We start from the raw sequence: 14,839 nt of genomic DNA on the forward strand, positions 1-14,839 counted from the left end.
ACACTCCCTTCTAGGTCACTGCTCCAGCCCTCCTAGTTCAGTTAGCTTCGCTCCCCATACACACAGCTGCACATCAATCCCAAATCCCATAAATGAACGTATCTATTTACATACTCATACAGTCCCCATCAAAGTAGGATTGGAGTGCCTCCCAAGTTTTTAAAAATAGAAACAGTCTCGCTCCTTTCCTTCCTAGCCTACAAGAGAACTAGCGTGATTAGTTTATTGGCATTTTTGCTCATGTTTTATGTACTTATTGAGGAAAAGTCACAGAAATGAGTTTAGTATTACATTTGGAATACTGTGTAGCCCCAGTCATTCTAATTCCTTGAAGGAGTGAGTACCATAGTCTAGATCCAGTTCCTGCAAAAGTTCTAACATCTGCATGCATCAGCCTCCCCTAGTTGGTCAATAATTTTATTGTTCCAATGGGACATAGCTACCATGAGAGGTCATTGTAGCTAAGGAAAAGATGACCTCTCAGAGAATTCGGTCCAATCCCATAGAGATTGAATATTAGGACACAGCCTTTGAAAGGGGCTCTCTATTCACCAAGCAGCCAGTGTAGAGTGGAGTATCAGGGTAATGCTTTCATGACAACCTGCTGCTAATCAAATTGGCTGATTTTTAAAAAAAATTAAACAGCTTTTTCAGGTGTCGCTTCATTCCTACAGACAATCAGCATTAGACTCTGGAGATCATGAACACGTGGGTTGCTATGGCCAGGTCTGGGTCCAACATGAAGGGGTGCAATCTTCTAGGAAGTCAGATGGAAGTGGGTGTTTTTGACACACTGACAATCAGAGCACCAACAGCACTGAAGAGTCCTACAGAAGTCCAAGGCTGCAGACTAACTTCCCTTCCAGTGTTTTTAGGAGTAGCTGACTGGCTCATTCCCCTGCTAAGTTTTTCAGAGGCAGCTGGCAATTCCCCACTGCTCTTCACCCTTTGGGACAGGGTTTCAATCCTCCCCTGTTAACAGAGAAGACTCTTTGGGGGACTGTGCCAGTTGAAAGGGTTGTGGGCTGCCCCAACCAGTGGGAGAAGGTGGATAGATGAGACCTAAAAGGGAGCAGAGTAGCAGCAATAACACCAGGGGAAGCCCTGTTCCAGTGGATAGTGAAAGGGATCCAACTTGCCAGCTTCCACAAAGAATGAAGAGAAGAGAAGAGAAGAGAAGAGAAGAGAAGAGAAGAGAAGAGAAGAGAAGAGAAGAGAAGAGAAGAGAAGAGAAGAGAGTCAGCTGCTTCTGAAGAACCTCCAAAGATGAGAGGAGTCTCTCTCCCTTACAGCCATGGGGAAGGGGAGTGGGCATAAGAGACTTTGTGCCTCCCCTGCACAGTGGGGCAAAAGGGATTGCCTGGTCTGAGAAACTAGGGCCTCACTGAAGATAGGGGGAGATGCATACAGGATCTTAGGGGCCAAAGAAACAAGAGCCATGGGATAAGATTCTCCCTGTCACCTTTCTTATGAGATAGGGTCCCTGGCTATGGACCCTCTCTCTCTTCTTCCCACTGGAACTATGAAGGGGTTCTTTTCTATTGACCATACTTGAGCAAGAGAGGTGGAATGTCAGGATTGCAGGACTGAGCTCAGAGCTGTTGCTACTGGCAGAAAGAGACAGAGAAACCACAGTGGTAAGAGCCACATAAGAACCTAGGTAGAAAGGATGGGCCACTTGAATCTCCCATTGCTACTTGATGTCAAACCAACTTTTGCATTCTTTTTACTCCCAGTAAATCCTGACCTGGCTCCCAGCTGCAAATATTTTGATGATATGAGAGGAAAGGAAGTAAAGTCTTGACCTAGTTCTGAATACCCCTCCCTATGTTGCCACTATTTTCTCACTGTCTTTTGTCTCTAGTGTTTTTATGAAAAGCCTGAACCACATATGCTCCACACACTACTCCTGGGGGAATTCTGCGTCACTGTGCACACGCAGAATTCATGTCCCTTGCATATTTCTTTGCTTCCCCGCAGAAAAATGACTTTCTGACGAGGAAGCAAAGGGAAGCCACAAGAGTGGTCACCCGTCCCTCCCCAGCAGCACAGGCGCATCATTTTGGGCACCCAGCAGAAAAGTAATTCACTGCAGGGTGGGAGGGCTGGAGACGCCAAGGTCAGTGGCTCCTACCCTGCACTAGGCTCAGCTGCTAATCTCAGTTGGGCTGCGGCCGGGGAGGGAAATGACTTCCTCTTCCCTTGTAAGGAATGGCCAGGGCTGGGTCAGACCCACTCCCAGAAACCTCCTGCAGTTGCAGGAAGCTCCGCACTCCTCCCCCCCGCCCGCTTCCTGCTATCATCGCTCCTCAGCTGTGGGGGGAGGGGGAGAGGAGTGCGGAGCTTCCTGCAGCTGTATGGGGAGCTGCTCCCCCATCCACCCAATCCCTGTACATCTGGACTCACCCATACCCAGACCACCCTCAACGAGCCCCCCGCACCTGAACCCCCACCCCACCAAGCCTCACCCCCTGCATCAGAAGCCCCTCTGCACTCAGACCCCCCACTGAGCCCCCTGCACCCAGATCACCCCATTTAGCCCCCCGCACCCGGACCCCCTTCTCACCAAGCCCCAACCAGCTGCACCCAGACCCTCACCCCACCAAGCCCCCACCCCATTCCCCCAACACCGAGACCCCCCACTGAGTCCTCCACACCCAGTCCCCCTTGCTAAGCCCCATCCCCCCACACCTAGATACCCCTTGCTGAGCCCCAAAGACCTTCACCTGGACCCCCTGCAGAGTCCCATTTCCCCCTAAACCTGGAACCCCCCCAATGAGCCCCTGTGAATCCAGATCTCCCCCGCAGCCGGACCCCTCACTGAGCCCCTCACACCCAGATTGCAACACCCTGAACTCTCTCACCAAGTACCTAGATCCCCTCACACTTGGGCAAGCAGGCTTAGTCGATCCCACACCTGGATCGGGGGCCAGGGCTGGGCGTGCATGCAAGACTCTGCCCTTCTCACCTGCTATCTTGGTGCGCCTGGCACGGAGGGGCAGGGCCCCGTGGTGTTTGTGGGGCAACCCCAGCCCTTGCACTGTGTCAGGGTCAGGAGCAGCTTCACAGCTAAGTTTATGTCCCATGGGGGCAGGGGGCTGCAGGGTGATTTCTCACCTCCATGCAGCTAGTGCCCTGTGCTCCCCACTGCCATGCTTGGGGCTTCCACATTTATTTATTGACAAATAAAATATGCAGACTTTGCAGAACTTTAAAATATTGTGCATGGAATTTTTAAATTTTTGGCCCAGAATTTAATTTTTTGGTGCAGAATTCCCTCAGGAGTAACACACAAATCACCACCCTTTCTGCATCATTGGATAGTGTGAGTGGAGATAGGGGATTGTTCTTACTGAAGTCAATATAAAGTCCCAATTTCTGTCTCTGGTGCACTGTGCTGAGTTGTTTCCTCTTTCCCTGAAACATATGCAGTTCCCATCAACAGCACTTGACCCTGAAAAATAGGTTTCTGCTGTTTTGTTCACAGAGGAAATACTTAGTAAATTTATTTATCAATTGGAATGTAGGGCTCCAGCATTTCTAGGAACTTTATGACTGCTAAAGTATCACACCTCTTCAATGTATTCATCTTTTTCATATAAGTGAAAACAGAAACTAGGAGAACTCTAAAAGGATGTGCCTCTTTCCTGCTTCCTGGATACACAGCCTGGATGTGCTGAGAATGGGAGAAGGTAAGGGAAGCATCACTTGTCCATGGCACCTCTCTGCAGATTACTAAAACACCAGGTCCTGCAAATACTTACACACATACTCACCTTTAAACATGTGTTGTTATAGTCATGTCGGTCCCAGGATATTAGAAAGACAGGTGAGTGAGGTAAGAAGCTTGTCCAATAAAAGATATTACCTCATTCACCTTATCACTCTAATACCTTTAAACATGTTAGTAGTCCCGTTGAAATTGATGGGGCTATTTACATGCTTAAAGTAGAATATGTACATAAGTGTTTGCTAGGGCCTAAATAAACAATAGGTACAGTCCATTTCACAAGTAACCCATTTTCCACTTCCACTGTTGCCACAAGGAGTTTGATGCAAAGTAGTGATGAAATCATAGATGCAAGGTAACAGAACGGGATAAAACACTGTTTTTATTTCACCTTAAAAAAAACATTCTCTACTGCATGATCGTGGGAATTTTATTAACATTGATACAAAAGAACCGTTCTCATACTCACTTTCAACATGTGCAAAGGCACAAAATGGACCCCGCGGGCAGTAACCTGTTTGGCGGATGTCATTGCACTTTGTAGATTTGTAAATCTAAAAAAATAGAAAGTGAATAACTTTAAAATTATCTGGGTGCTAATAGCATAAGAGCTCAATCTATTCAGTTTAACAAAGAGAAAGTTAAGGGGTGACATGATTACAGTGTATAAGTATCTACCTCGGGAACAAATATTTAACAGTTGGCTCTTAGTTCTAGCAGAGAAAGGTGTAACACAATCCAAAGGCTGGAAGTTGAAGCTAGACAAAAATCAGACTGGAAACAAGGCATAATTTTTTAACAATGAGGGTAAATAACCATTGGAACAATTTACCAGAGTCGTGGTGGATTCTTCATCACTGACAATTCTTAAATCAAGATTGGATGTTTTTCTAAAAGAGAAGCTCTAGGAATTATTTTTGGGAAGTTCTATGACCCCTTTAGTCATCTCTTTCCTAAGCTGACCAGTCCCAGTTTTTTTAATTTCTGCTTGTATGGAAGCTGTTCCATGTTCTTAAAACAGGAGGGTATAGCCCAGGGCCACTGTTTTGAGGACCCAGCAGTCTGATGTTATCACGGTCCATGCAGGGAGGAAAAAAAGGCGGTTGGAGAAACATAGGGAGGATGGATCCAGGGTACAGTCTGGTAGGTCACCCTCAGGCGCACCCTCAAAATGCCTGTTTGCCACCCTGTCTGTTGCGGGTGGCGCCCGACTGGGTAGAGGGCAGAGGTTGGTGGCTCTGGCGACATTTGTAGCCTCTGCTCTTCTTATGAGCCATCTCCTGCCTGGATTGGCTCCCTTGACCTTGTGGCTGTTGCGGCTTGAACCGCTTACGGGCCAGACGTGGGACGTAGAGCCCTAGGGTTTTCAAAGTAGTACAGGAGTCCTTTAACCCGTGTAATTTATTGTCTGTCTGCTCAGCAAACAGTGCCTGGCCATCGAAAGGAAGGTCCTGTATCGACTGCTGGGCCTCCGTCGATAAGCCTGAGAGAAGGAGCCAGAACACCCTTCACATGGAGATGGCTGAGGTCATGGTGTATGCTGTGGAGTCTGCCGCGTCCAAGGCTGCTTGAAGGGCCACCCTGGCCACAGCCCTGCCCTCATCAAGGATCGCCCAGAACTCTTTCCTGGTGTCCTCGGGAAGCGAATCTTTAAACTTGGCCATGGCTTGCCACATATTGAAATCATAGCAGCCGAGGAGGGCTTGACGGTTAGCCAGCCTCAACTGGATGCTGGAGGATGAATAAACTTTGCGTCCGAACAAATCCAGCCTCTTTGAGTCTTTATTCTCAGGTGTAGCTCCCGGTCGGCCTTGCCTCTCCTGGGGAAGATGAGGAAGACGTCAGTGCCGTGGGGTCTGCCACATCCATAGGTGGTCCAACCAACTGTTCCCTGGGGTCCGTGAGAGCCTGAGGGGTTCTCCCTTTGGGAACATCTGTTTCCAGAGGAGGGCGGGATACCGAGGCCGATGGTTTGTACGAGGCACCCGCCACTGACCTAAGCCCTTGGGGAGGCTGGGTAAAACCCCATGGGTTCCCCAGGTACCAGGCAGCCAGCCACTGGCCCTAGGACCATGGAGCAGTTGGCAGTACCGCCAACGTCGAGCGTACCACCGGTGCCGGGGTTTGGCCTGCCAGCAACAACTCCTGCCCGGTGTCAGAGCTCGACGATGAGTGGTAGTTCTTAGGCGACCTTGAGCAGGTGGATTGGCGACCCAGTTTGCTGCGGTGCCAATCGCTGCACCTCGATGGGGAGCTCTCTACTCGGGACAAGTCCCTTTTGCGGGTCCTCGGAGACCAGCGGCATTCAGCGGATTGTCGACGGCATTCCAGTGATCTATGCCTCATACTGCTCAACTGGTACCAGGATCCGGAGCACGTCAATCGCCGGGAAGACCTCCTTACCGACCAAGAGGATCTGTTTCACGGCGATGCATATCAGCGAACTGATGACTCCGCTCAATCGACTCTGTTGGGCCCGCCAACAGTACCAGGTCATGGGTGAAGCACTGGGCCGGTCTCAGTGCTGTTGATGCCGGGAAGGGCACACTTCTACCGGTCTGTGCCAGGTCACCGGCAAGGTGCCTCAAGCCCTGTGGGCGCTGCCCTGAGTCTGGAGACCGAAGAGGACTGCACCAAGCGTGCCTCCCTGCCTTCAAGGCCTGGTGGCTCAGCGCAGGCAAGCGCTGGCGAGACGTCCCTCATGAAGGAGAGTGGTACCGCTGAGACGGGGACTTACGAAAAGGTCCCAAGGCGGGTTTACCCCTGGATCACGGTACCGCCATAGCCGGTGTGGGTGGCACCGGTAGCGCCAAGATATCCTGCGCTGCCTGCAGGGCCTCGGGCATCAATGGGACCTCTAACTGATGAAGGCCTGCGTCACTGTCCAGTGTGGCAGGCATGGGTCGGGGTGGGCTAGACCGCTCGACCTGAGCTTGGGCCTGACTCCTGGTTGGGGGTACCGAGCCACCCTCCTTGGGCCTTGGCTCCCCTCCTGCCCTCTCCTTTCCCTTGCGGGATGTAGGAGATCTTCCTCTCCCGGTCTTCTTTTGCCGCTTGGCAGGTGCCGGGGAGGGGCATCAGCGCTGCTCCATCGAAAGCGCCGGTGGAGCATTCCGAACCAATGCTGCGGTGTTCGGGGCACAGTCGGACCTCGACTGCTCCGGTGCTGGAGTTAGAGCCGCCTTCATTAGGAGCACTTTGAGCCGGATGTCTCGCTCCTTCTTAATCCAAGGTTTGACGGACATGCAGATATGGCACTTGTCGCTTATATGCGACTCGCCCAGACACCTTAGATAACTGTTATGTGGATCGCTGATGGGCATCGGTTTTTTGCAGTGATCGTAGGGCTTAAAGCCTGGGGACCGGGGCATGCCCCATCCCTAGGCTGAGTTCCATTCATGACTAACCAAGTAAAACGCACTAACACAATAAGGGATAACTATTAACTATTTTACAGGAAAAGTCTGTAACACTGAATGAAGCGAAAAGCTAGCCGAAGCAGCAGACATTCCAGCATTGTCACTGGTGGCAACAAGGAAGTGAGGGTGCAGGGGGCCGGCGGCACCCCTTATACTGCGGCATGTGCGTGCCACTCCAAAGGGCGCCAGAGCCAGTCCCCTACGGATACCGCTGAGGGAAAAACTTCCAGTACCGGTGCACATAGCGAGCACACACACCTAATATGGAATGGACATGAGCAAGAACTTGAAGTAGTTAAGCTTACCAGCTTGCAATTGCCAGCTTCTTCTTGGGACCCTTTTTTTTGGGGGGGGGGGGGAGAGGGGGAAAGAGGTGGGGAAGGAAGAGATACCTATAGTGGATCTAGTCTTTTCCTGGACCACCAAGATAACAAGCAATCCCAGTGTGGGATATGTGAAGCTGTTCAAGGCCATTGGGTGGGACTTAGTAACATTTCTCCACTTGCTTTGAGGTCAAGGAAAGTAAGGCCGAGATGTGCAAAAGGCTTTTGCAGGCTTTAATAGGCTTCCATTAATTGGAAGGGCGATCCTTGTGGGCACCAAGGAGCTTAGGATGTTGAACATCTTATGCACTTTCTCTTGGATTACTGTCACTTATCTCAATTTCCACTATCCTGAAGAGCAGCTCCTGGAATGCCTGGAAATTGGTCATGGCCCATGTCAGGGTTGGAGCAACTGCCTCAGAGGGGAATGATTATGACTCTTTAGAAGGGAGCAACTCTGATTCTGGGTAAAAAGCTCCAGCTATGGATGCCAACAGTGCCTTCAACCTCGCCCTTTTAGTGCTGTGATGGGGCTCTGCTCCGACAGCATAAGAAGGACCCCAGTAGGACAAATATGGCCATAGTGGCATGTTGTATAGGTAATGGCAAGGTTGTGGGTGGCCCATCCATTACCACTCATGCACCAGAGCCTGGTAGTAGGTGGTGCTGGAGAACTCTTTAGGATACCACTCCTCTCTCTAGACAATGCTCTGTGCTTGAAGCAAGGAAGAAGGAATAGCCCAGGGGAGGACAAGTATTTCTCCAGAAACAGCACTGTTGGGTGCGGTTCCAATGAGGCTACCAGGGCTGGTGCTGGGAGGAAGGAGGAAGGTAGATCTTCAAAACACATATCTCGGCACCAAGGAGGAGTGGGTCAGTCAATGGGTGCCAGGATAGGTAACAAGACAGCTATTGGTGTTGACTTTGGTACTGATGTTTTTTCTCAAGCTTTCTTCCTTGTCAGTGTCATGCCTCTGCCTCTTCAAGTCAAGCAGGGTTTTGAGGACTCTACCCCAGATTTTTTTTTTCATTATTTGTATAATCATAGCACCTAGAAGCCCCAGTCATGTGCTAGGGGCTGTACGAACATAGAACAAAAAGATAAACAGTAAGAGGGAACTAAGGGAGGGTCAACGTACTGTGACTTTTGGGGCCATGATTACGAGGGCATAAAAAATTCTAAGCTCATGCGCATGAGACCCATGCATACCTACAATGGAATCCACACTGACAGAAATAATTTTTGTTTTCTTTTCTTTCCTTCTTCCATTGGTCTATTCAATTTTCCCCAATCAACTGCAATGAAACCTTCCTACTACTGTGATTATACCACAGAGGTTTACGACAAATGATTGTGATGTCACAAAAGTCACCATTATGACTTGACTGCAGGATCAAGAAATAGGCTGAATAGTGAAAAGGATTGTTTAAACCCAAATCTTACACCTTGGGGTTAAGAAGCATGGCAAAGAGAATTACAAATCAAATGAAAATGTAATCGGATCCATCTCCAAATATTGCAGAAGACATTATGAAGTTAACTTCTCTTTCATAATTAGAGTTCTAAAAGATGCTAGTAGGTGACTAATGTAACTGTACAAATGATATTCCTAGCAAACTGTTTTGTTTTAAAGCAAATATCTCCACTAATTCAACTACTGCATGAACGATTCTCCAGATTCCATACAGCTCTGGATAAAATATATCTACTTTTAAGAAGACATGTGAAGTTACAGCGCTCTGAAGACAGATCACAGACAGTAGACTTCAGAAATAAAATTGCTAGTATTAGTTAGCACATTAAAAAAGGCAACTTAAAACTGTTGCAGAAATCTTGCAACTTCTTTAACAGATCAGAAAACTAATTTGATTTACTATATGATATGCCCATATGATAAGCGAAACATTTGTCTATTTCCATTATTAAGATAAACCATGTTCAATTTAACACACTAAACAGTGGGGAAAAACAACCTCAGTTCTTACCTCAGGATGGAACTGCTGTTCAGTACGAGAATGGCAATACTGACAGTTATCCCCATTTTCACACTTGGAAGGTTCACCCCACTCATCTGCATGTTTTACACTGGGGCAAGGAGTAGACCTGGAAAAAGTGAAATCCAAAAATGCATTTGTACTAATTCCCTAGCAGCAAACTCAAATATTTTCCCATTAAGTCCAAAGTAGCATCTCAGCTGCTGAAGCCCACTGTTTCCATTTCTGCAACAGCAGCTTATCTCCAGGGCCAGGCTTTGGGGCCTCTGAAGTCTAAAGATGTGGGCCAGGAATATTTTGGGAGCTCTTTGGGCAAATGCTCTTTTGGTAAAAGGATGCTTACTCCTGGGGGAATTCTGCCCCCCTTGCCCAGAGACCTGCACCCTCTCCTCCCGACAGCCCAGCTGCAGGGCCACCCTTTGCCCAGATACCCGCCCCACCCCCTCCAAGCCCAGCTGTGCCACCCCCCTCCCGCCCCCCGCCCAAACACCCACCTCCTACCCTCAGAGCCTGATGCTCGGTCCCAGGCTTGCACAGAGTTTCCTGCGCACCGCCCTCTCTTTCCCTCAGGGCATGCTGGGAACTGCAGCTGCCGGGAAACCTCTAACTCTCTCCCCCTTCCCCCCCAACAGTGTCTTCTATGAGCAAGCTGGGCTCTGCCAGGTCCAGCAACCCCTAGTGGCAGCCAGCAGCACTGCAGCCAATTTCTATGCGGGTAAGGAAATTATGTGCAAAAAACATTAATTTCTGCAAAATTCCAAATTGTGCAGTGACGCAGAATTCCCCCAGGAGTAATGCATAAACCACAGCTAAATTCAATTTCTCTTGTGTTTTGTGATGGTTACTTACAATCATGAGACTGTTAGGCCAATCCCATCAATACTGCACTACTGAACTGAGGGTACAGAAACTGAAAAACTACATTTCTTAGGCCACCAATTCATACTAAAAGTCAAATGTCAGTATGTTTTTTAACAAAGTTTGGTTATGAAAGTATTGCCTGAGGAAAGGAATTTGTAGCAGGAGGAACCAGCTAAATCCAGAAGTTATCAGCGGTCCTTTTGTCTATTAACAGCAGATGAAGGAGGATCAATTGAGATTTTGAATTGGTGCGAGGAGATGCAGAAACTGTTTCACCTCCTCTCAGGGAAGACTGATGTTTTAGTCACATTTTAATTACTTTCCTATTCAGGGCTGTCCAATCATTCTGAAGTTTGATTCCTATAGTTTTATGGGGCTTGTCACAAAAATCTAATACTGTTAAACTAGGTATATCCAGTTGCACTGTTAGTGTAATCCAAAGAAATAAGTCCCCTAATAACTGTTCTATTGATTCATGGGGGACATAGACCCATAGTTAGGAAAGCATGTTCTTAGTATTTATTTATGCACCTGTATTTGAATTTTCTGGGATTCCGTCTTCTATCTCGGTTGTTGTGATAATGGGGACATGCATAACCCTGGCGGCAGAGTCTGGGGGGTTTGGTGCATTGTTCTGTCTTGTAGCCAGCTAATACAAAATTAGTATCTGTAAACAGATTAACAAATTTAAAATATGTTAACACTTTAACTTTCATTTACAATACCTTTAATGAATCCAGGTACCAATAAAATCCTTGAAAGCAGTAACGTTTCGCTTTTCTTTTATATAAAAATCCTGGTTTGTGCACATCACTAACGCTAAGATTTTGTCACGGTTATTTTTAGTAAAAGTCACAGACAGGTCATGAGCAATAAACAAAAATTCACGGAGCCCGTGACCTGTCCCTGACTTTACTAAAAATAACCAGAGGCGGGGCTAAGGAGGAGGGAGGAATGGAGTCTTATGGGGGGGGGCCCGCCAGGCCAACACCCCCACCACGGATCGGGACACAGTCCCGGCTCCAGCGGCCACAGCAGGGGGCGCAGCCTTCTCCTCCACCACCCCCCCCGGAGCTGGCTGCAGTTGCAGGACAGGGGTGTGTGGCCCTGGCTGCAGCCCCCGCCGCAGCCCTGGGAAGCCATGAGGGGAGCACATAGCAGTTGAGGCCTGGGCTGGAACCAGGACCCTGCAGCAGGGGCTAACAGCTGAAGCAGAAGATGTCATGGAGGTCTGGTAAAGTCACGGAATCCATGACTGCCGTGACCTCTGTGACTAAATCACAGCCTTACACATCACCATTCACAAACAATTAGGATGAGACCTGGATTTTATTGTCATTAGGCAGTCTGACTAAAGCTTTATCATTTTTATATTAAATACAAATTTTACCATCACAATAAGCACAAATAAAATACTAGCAGAATCCCCACACTACACAAAATATCCAGAAGCTCTCAATGTAAGTATTTTTTATTTTTTCCCCAGTATTCTTCATACAGTCTCAAAAATGTTAAAAGCAAAATAAAAATAAGCTCTTCAATATTAAAAATTTGAAAGTATATTATTCATTTTAGTAAGACGTAACTAGGACCTTATGCAACATTCCCTTCTGGATCCCCTTCAGTATGACTTTAGCATTCTTTACTTCACCAAACCTGCTCTTACTAATATTCTCCAATAAGATGGTCTTGACAAGGTCTCAGGGCCACTGCTCTATCCTTGTCCTTCTTAATCTTCTCTCTGCCTTTGATACTTCAGATCATTCCCTCTTCTCTGATTATACTTCCCCTCTTGGTTTCCACGGCTGTGTATTCACTTGGTATCTTTCCAATTGTTTCTTCAATATTTCCTTTGACAGTTCCTCTTACTCTCCCACTTTGCCAGCATCTCTAAGAGCTCTGTCCTTGATCCCTTTCTCGTCACACTCTCTCTCAACAATCTCATCCCACATGGTTCAACTATCTTCTATGTTTCTTCTCCACTTAACTTGCCTTCTTACGTACAGTCACATCTCCAACTGTCTTCTAGTATATACTGGATACCTTGCCATTCAGTGGTGCTGGAATACTTAACAGTGGGCAAGCTGAAAGCCAACCCCGTTACCCCTATCGTCCCCCTCCCCGCCCCCAGCTGGGGCTGAGAGTAGGGCCATGTCACCAGGGGGGTGGGTGGTACCCAGACAGGGGTCAGAGGCTGGGGCCACAGCTGGGGGTGGATGCAGGGCTGGCAGCTAGGACCCCGGGGGGTAGGGGGAGAGAGACCGTTAGCTGGGACCTCGAGGGGGAGAGAGACCGGCAGCCGGAACCCCAGGTAAAACCTGGGGGTGCTGCAGCACACCCCCCACAGCCCTAGTTCCTGAGCCTATGTTGCCATTAGCTAGATGTAAAAAAATTGAACTCCTCCGTCTTTCTTCATAAAAATCACTCCTTTCTCCCTTGCTGCTGACAGCACCATCATCTTCCCCACCACTCAGACTCAATCATAAGCAATTTTCACCTCTTCTCTCTCTACTTTCCATACATTCAGAGAGTTTCCAAATACTTCTATTTCTTTCTCCGCAACATGCAAACAGCCAACCCTTCCTATCAGTCCCTACAGCTATGCTTATCTGTGCCTTGGGTTACTTCCTACCTTCACTTCAACAACTTCCTGCCTGACCTCACTAATTCTAACATTACACCCATCCAGTACATTGAGAAGGCAGCTCAAATAATTTTCCTCACTTTCCTGTTGGACAACATGTTTCTCCCCCCTTAAATCCTTCCGCTGGTTCCCTTCATCAACTCTATCTAGGCTTCTCACTCCTTGCTTTCCAGGTCAATATCTGTTTGTCTCTCAGAAAGGATAAGAGCTGGACCAGGATGAGGGCGGGAGGAGGTAATTACACCCTTTTACCATTAAAAAAACAAGGAAGTGCAACCCAAAATAACTTTGACATGTAACATTACATTTGAGAATTTAAATTTATTAAGAGTCAGGGTATTCAAAGTTACAGCTCCACAGCAACTTATGTACATGCAGAATTCTGAATTATTTTAAAATACTGCTAAGGCAAATGCTTCATATGTACTAAAAGGTCAAAGTTATGGTTACTGTGGAAATTCTCCTGTATTAGCTTACTTGTACTGAATATTATAATCTTTAATTTAAAAAAGGAAAATGATGACTTCTTAGTTATACTGCCAAGCAAATTTAGTATCAAACCTATTTGTCACAACTTCCTCCCTTCCCCGCCACCAAGATTCTTCTCCAAGAAGCTATCTAAAAAACAAAGCTGAGAATCCACTTTGCAGTAGATGCATCCTCTTTGGAAAACAGAAGCATAGGAATTACCACAATGGATCATAAAGCCCTAGTCTCCTCCAGGAAGACCCTGCAGATAGCTTTCTGCTCGCTGCTGCTTTCCCTGGAGACCACCTTTAGTTTCCAGACTCCCACCTGCCCTTTACCTGACTGTCTCTCACACTCTGTCCATCTAGGGCCAAGCACTCTCTGAACCGTTAATTGTTTTTAACATCTCTTGGAACTATGGGGAATTAACAGAGCATTTGGATGAAAAACAACACTATATGTTTTGCCAATATTTTAAAAGGATAAACATAATGACCCAGATAACTACAGACCACTTTGTCTGTCATCAATCCTGGGCAAATTCATGGAAAGACTGAATTGGGACGCAATCAGTGAAGAATTAAATGATGGCATCATAATTAACGTCTATCACCATTGTTTTATGAAAAATAGGTCTTCTCAAACAAGTTTCATATCACTTTCTGATGAGATCACATCTCTGATGAATAATATACTTAATAATATAACTGACATTAAATACTTAGACTTCCATAAGACATTTGACATGGCCCAGCATGCCATTCTGATTAAAAAAAAATCAGCACTATACCAATATCAACGTAACCCATATTAAATGGAGTAAAAACTGGGTTAACTGACGGATCTCAAAATGTAATTGTAAATGGGGAATTATCATCCCATGGGATGTATCTAGTGGAGTTATACAGATAACTGTTTTTGAACCAATGCTATTCAGTATCTTTATTAATGATTAGGAACAAAATATAAAATTTTACTGGTAAAATTTGAAGATCACAAAAAGATTGGTATAGGATGGTTTTAGAATAGAAGGGGTAAGGTTAGTTTAGCCATGTGCTTTGCAGCTTCTGCAAAATGTAGGTGGTTAACAAATGTAATAACATAAGAACAGCCGTTCAGGGTCAGACCAAAGGTCCATCTAGCCCAGTATCCTGTCTACTGACAGTGGCCAATGCCAGGTGCCCCAGAGGGAGTGAACCTAACAGGTAATGATCAAGTGATCTCTCTCCTGCCATCCATCTCCATCCTCTGACAAACAGAGTCTACGGACACCATTCCTTACCCATTCTGGCTAATAGCCATTAATGGACTTAACCTCCATGAATTTATCCAGTTCTCTTTTAAACGCTGTTATAGTCCGAGCCTTCACAACCTCCTCAGGCTCAAGTTGACTGTGCGC

General features: G+C 47.0%; 1 protein-coding gene across 1 annotated transcript in view; it reads right to left on the bottom strand.

Moving 5' to 3' along the window:
* Nucleotides 1-14,839, bottom strand: part of UNKL (unk like zinc finger) — a 133,574-nt gene that overhangs the window by 89,152 nt on the left and 29,583 nt on the right. Inside the window, exons 5-7 of the mRNA XM_065411636.1 lie at nt 10,860-10,995; nt 9,459-9,576; nt 4,200-4,284 (exon numbers count right to left, since the gene is read on the bottom strand). Coding sequence (XP_065267708.1) covers nt 4,200-4,284; nt 9,459-9,576; nt 10,860-10,995 — 339 coding nt within the window. The remainder of the gene's footprint in view (nt 1-4,199; nt 4,285-9,458; nt 9,577-10,859; nt 10,996-14,839) is intronic.

Source organism: Emys orbicularis, chromosome 10 (genome assembly GCF_028017835.1).
Source record: "Emys orbicularis isolate rEmyOrb1 chromosome 10, rEmyOrb1.hap1, whole genome shotgun sequence".
Taxonomy (NCBI): Eukaryota; Metazoa; Chordata; order Testudines; family Emydidae; genus Emys; species Emys orbicularis.